This window comes from Colias philodice, chromosome 26 (genome assembly GCF_061535455.1).
Source record: "Colias philodice isolate Cphi_HAF_F1 chromosome 26, ilColPhil1 Martin Lab GWU primary, whole genome shotgun sequence".
NCBI lineage: Eukaryota > Metazoa > Arthropoda > Insecta > Lepidoptera > Pieridae > Colias > Colias philodice.
The window spans coordinates 9236074-9240747 of record NC_143111.1 but is presented as its reverse complement, the minus strand read 5'-3'; the positions used below and the strand labels follow the sequence as shown (position 1 = coordinate 9240747).

At 40.0% G+C, this 4674-nt stretch overlaps 1 protein-coding gene across 1 annotated transcript; it reads right to left on the bottom strand.

Annotated features, from left to right (window-relative positions):
- Window positions 1-206: 206 nt before the first annotated feature.
- LOC149477086 (uncharacterized) lies at window positions 207-4001 on the bottom strand. Its single transcript, XM_089711084.1, has 3 exons — window positions 2177-4001; window positions 1712-1906; window positions 207-973 (listed from the first exon to the last, which is right to left on the bottom strand). Exons 1-3 carry the CDS (start codon window positions 3999-4001, stop codon window positions 207-209), a joined length of 2787 nt encoding a protein of 928 aa, XP_089567210.1.
- Window positions 4002-4674: the final 673 nt, after the last annotated feature.

Below are 4674 nucleotides of genomic sequence, written 5' to 3'. Positions count from 1 at the left end.
CGATAAATAGAACATAATGGGAACGAGAACGATAAGAATGATCCGTATAATTATTGATGATACTTATTGATTACGATAAAAACTAGTTACCTAACTAATTGATTCTGTATAACACGATAGATGTTACACAGACACGATATCTTATTGCTAACGATAACTTAATGTCTAGATACCTTACGATACTAAAGAAAGATAAACGATTTAAGCTAGTCCTCGATTGGTAGAGGGCATAACTTAACCAACGGTCTTTGAATTATATGATTTTTCGCTGTTTTAACTACTGCAATCCGAGCTACACCATCAGAACCGGGTAAAAGATCCACTACTCTGGCAAGAGACCATTGTAGTGGCGCACGATTTTCATCCTTAATTATCACCATTGAGCCTATCTGAAGCGGTTTAGAATCCTTAGTCCATTTGGCGCGTTGTGTTAGTGAGTTAAGATACTCGTGTTTCCATTTGGACCAAAAACTCTGGTGAAATGATTGTAACAACTGCCACCGATGAAGCCGACTTATATTAACATTTGATAGATCTTCATCAGGGACAGCTGTCAAAGGCTCTAAGGTAAGGAAATGGCCTGGAGTTAAGACCGATAGATCATTTGGATCCGAACTGATTGGACAAAGCGGTCGCGAATTTAATACTGCTTCGATTTGCACGAAAAGCGTTGTAAGTTCTTCAAACGTAAGAACTTGATCACCAACTACACGAAGTAAATGAGATTTAGCCGCCTTGATTTGAATTTCCCATACACCACCGAAATGAGGAGCTGATGGAGGATTAAACTTAAATTCGATCTTTTCTAAATCAGAAGCTTGATGCATAAGAGACGATAATTGATTTCTTGCACCGATAAAGTTTGTTCCACAATCCGCGTGTATCACGTTACATCGACCACGGCGTGCCACAAAGCGTCGTAACGCAGCTATAAATGCGTCAGTGGACAGTGTAGACACCACCTCGAGGTGTACTGCTTTTGTTGTAAGACAAATAAAAAGACAAAGGTAAGCCTTTTCAATCTTAGCACCTCGATGTGGGCCTAATTTAATACGAAACGGTCCGCCGAAATCGACGCCTACTATAGAAAATGGTTTGACTTGATTAACACGGTATGACGGTAAATCACTCATAAACGGTTGTAATGGCTTTGGATTAGTTCGATAGCATTGTATACATTTGCTTAAACGATTGCGTACAGTACGTTTTGCCGATATGATCCAAAATTGTTGAAGAAGTAAGAAATGCGTAGTATTGATGCCCGGATGCAAGTAGTTACGATGAATGTTGTCGATAATTAAAAACGTTAATGGATGATCAGACGGTAGAAAGGCTGGATGCCTTTGTTCGTATTCTAAACCTGCGCGTGAAATTCTACCGCCCACCCTGAGAATACCTAATCGATCGATAAATGGATTGAGTTTTCGAAAAGGTTTCGATAAAGGTTTGTTCGATTTAAGATTAGCAATTTCGTTTGAAAAGACCTGACTCTGTACATGTTTAACGATTTTTAATAATGCGTTATGTCTTTCAACGTTATTAATGAAATTATTACGATTAGCTTGAGCTGGGGTTCTAGAGTTATTGATAAAACGATATACAAATGCCAAAATGTTAACGATTGTTTGAAATGATGAATAACGATTAAGTAAAGAGTCAATTATTGTTGGTTCGATTGGAGCTCTCTCTTCAGCGGAAAGAGCTACCTTACGTTGCTCCTTCTCCATAACGACCTTCTCCTCATTTGATGTGACAACAGCTGTATCCGTAGGCCAAGTATCACTACCTTGGGTTAACCAGCACGGTCCCGCCCACCATAAGGCATTGTGCACAAGCTCACTCGGAAATAAACCTCGTGAACACAAATCAGCAGGATTATCACCTGAGGATACATGATGCCACCAGTCTGTAGGGGTGATATCCTGTATGTGACTGACACGATTCGCGACAAATGTTGTCCAACGCGAAGAATGAGAACGCAGCCAAGACAAAACGATAGTTGAGTCAGACCACAAATATACAGAATCAATATGAATACGAGAAAGATACGTATCTTTTACAAATTTGTAAAGATCTGATAGAAGAACTGCAGCACAGAGCTCGAGTCGTGGTAACGATGTATGTTTAAGAGGTGCAACTCGAGCCTTAGAGCAAACGAAGAAAACATGAATATTACCAACAGCATCTGTAACACGTGAATAGATGACAGCTCCGTATGCAAGGGTAGAACTGTCACAAAACCCATGTAGCTCATACGATACAGCATCCGTGCAGGTAAGTTGCCGAGGAATTAGAAGTTCACTCAAAAGATTAAGTTGAGTGCGATGCTTGTTCCATGTATTGATGATCTCGTTAGGCGGCGTTTGGTCCCATCCAACGCCGAGAATCCACAACTTCTGAATTAAACATTTTGATTGAATTGTGATGGGAGATAAAAAACCTAACGGATCGAAAACCCTAGCGAGTTCACTAAGAATTGACCGCTTAGTACATGGCCGATAAGTAGATTCAATTTCGAAAACGAACGTATCTGTGGATGGATTCCATTTAAGACCTAATACCTTAAGAATTTGATTATCAGAATTGTCTAACGATACGGATCCAGTCAAACAACTATCACTGGGTAGATCAGACAATAACTGCGGTTTATTACTAGCCCACTTCCTAAGTTCAAACTGTCCACACTTAAAAAGTTTAATAATCTGCGACTTTGCTTCCTGAGCGACCTCTAACGATGAAAATCCGGTTGTGACGTCATCACAATAAACATCAGACAGTAGTACTCGTTTTGCGAGTGGATAAGAATCTCCCTCATCTTCAGCAAGCTGTCGAAGAGTACGGCAAGCGAGAAACGGAGACGAAGCTAATCCATATGTGACTGTATTTAAACGATATTCTAAGAGGGGCTCATCAGGAGAACTCCTCCAGAAAATGCGTTGGTAATCACGATGTTCTTGCGCTACTACAATCTGTCTAAACATTTGACGAGCATCAGCCATGAAGACAACGTTGTGTTCCCTAAAGCGTAAAAGTAGATTTAAAATATTCGGTTGTAGCTTTGGGCCGATAAGTTGTGTGTCATTCAGTGACTTAGAATGCATATCCTTCGCAGAAGCGTCGAATACAACGCGGAGGCGTGTGGTCGCAGAGTCAGGGCGTAGAACGCAATGATGAGGTATGTAGTATTTTCCTGTACCAACTTGTGCTGCAGGAACCACTGTCATGTGACCACTTTCGATGTAATCAGACATAAAGTCGACATATTGCGATTTTAACAAAGCGTCACGTGACAACCTACGTTCGATAGCATAGAACCTACGCAAAGCAACTTCGCGAGAGCCTTCAAATGTAGGTTCTGAATTATTCTTAAATGGAATACGAACAATATAACGCCCAGATTCATCACGTGAGTGTTCTTCAACGAATTTACGTTCGCATAATAACTCATCTGGAGTTAGCATTGAAGTTTGCGGTACCGAATCTAGTTCCCAAAAACGATGAACTAATGAATTTAAATCATTATCGATTACAGGCAACGTCTGCAACAGACTACTACATGAAATATTAGTTTTACCTAGAAGTAGCCAACCAAAGATTGAATTAAACGCGGTAGGTTGGTTGACACCTCCCTTGATATGTTGATTAAGAACAGAGTCAGCGAATACATCAGCAGCAAGCAAAATGTCAATGGGACCAGGTATATCGAAACCAGGGTCCGCTAACGACAACGATTTAATGTGGGACCAACTTGATGAATTAAGTTGAGCGATAGGTTGATCGCCACATATTTTAGATATGACGTGCATATCCAAGTTAAATAGAATTCGACCGTTAGTGCCGATAGAACAAGTGACGTCACCAATAACAGGTGCATCCGCTTCCCCTATGCCACTAATTGCCGCGGTTGTTGAAGCCGGCGTTAAATTTAAAAGTTTTACTGCTGATTCCGTTATGAAATTGCTCTGACTGCCCGTATCAAACAGGGCACGAAACGATTGCATATTACCTGAAGCATCCTTAACCTGAACGATAGCTGTGGCTAACAGCACTGTATGATTCGTATGTGACCTTGACACCAGCGACGACCCGATTTGATTTGATTCGATCTTAGTGTTATGATCGCGATGGAGTAAGGTGTGATGTTTACGCTTACACATACGACACGAAAAAATAGATTTGCAATTTTTTAATTGATGTGATGGCTTCAGGCAATTAAAGCACCAATTGTTTTGAGTGGCAATAGCCATACGATCGTCAATCGATTTACTAATAAAATCTTGACAAGAAAAAATAGAATGCGACTTATGGCAATACGCGCAGCTACTTGAATAAACTTTAGACTTATCGTTCGAATTACCTCTATTGTTCATAGCAACAAGTGCATTTGAATTGAAACGTTTCGTTGATTGATTTTGAGTAGTCGAAGGCTTTAAAGATTTGTTCACACCAGAAAAATGTGTATCTCGTAATAAGGCTTCGCATTTGGAACGCAAAAAACCCCTTAATTGATCATAAGACGGCAACTCCACGTTAGAATATTTCTCCTCAAAATCGCGGCGTAAGTTCTTGTCTAATTTTGATAAAATATGGTAAACTAAAACAAAATCCCAACGATCTATCGGTAACTCAATAGATTTTAAAATATTTAAATTTTCATCGAATAAGGGTGCACTC

Excerpts from the sequence above, each read along its gene's own strand:
- LOC149477086 (XM_089711084.1), bottom strand. The coding sequence starts at position 4,001 with ATGCAATCGTTTCGTGCCCTGTTTGATACGGGCAGTCAGAGCAATTTC. Across the intron at positions 1,907-2,176 it reads ACGTGTTACAGATGCTGTTG|ACTGGTGGCATCATGTATCC; the intron begins GTAATATTCATG and ends TCACCCCTACAG. Across the intron at positions 974-1,711 it reads CGTTATGGAGAAGGAGCAAC|TACACCTCGAGGTGGTGTCT; the intron begins GTAAGGTAGCTC and ends CAACAAAAGCAG.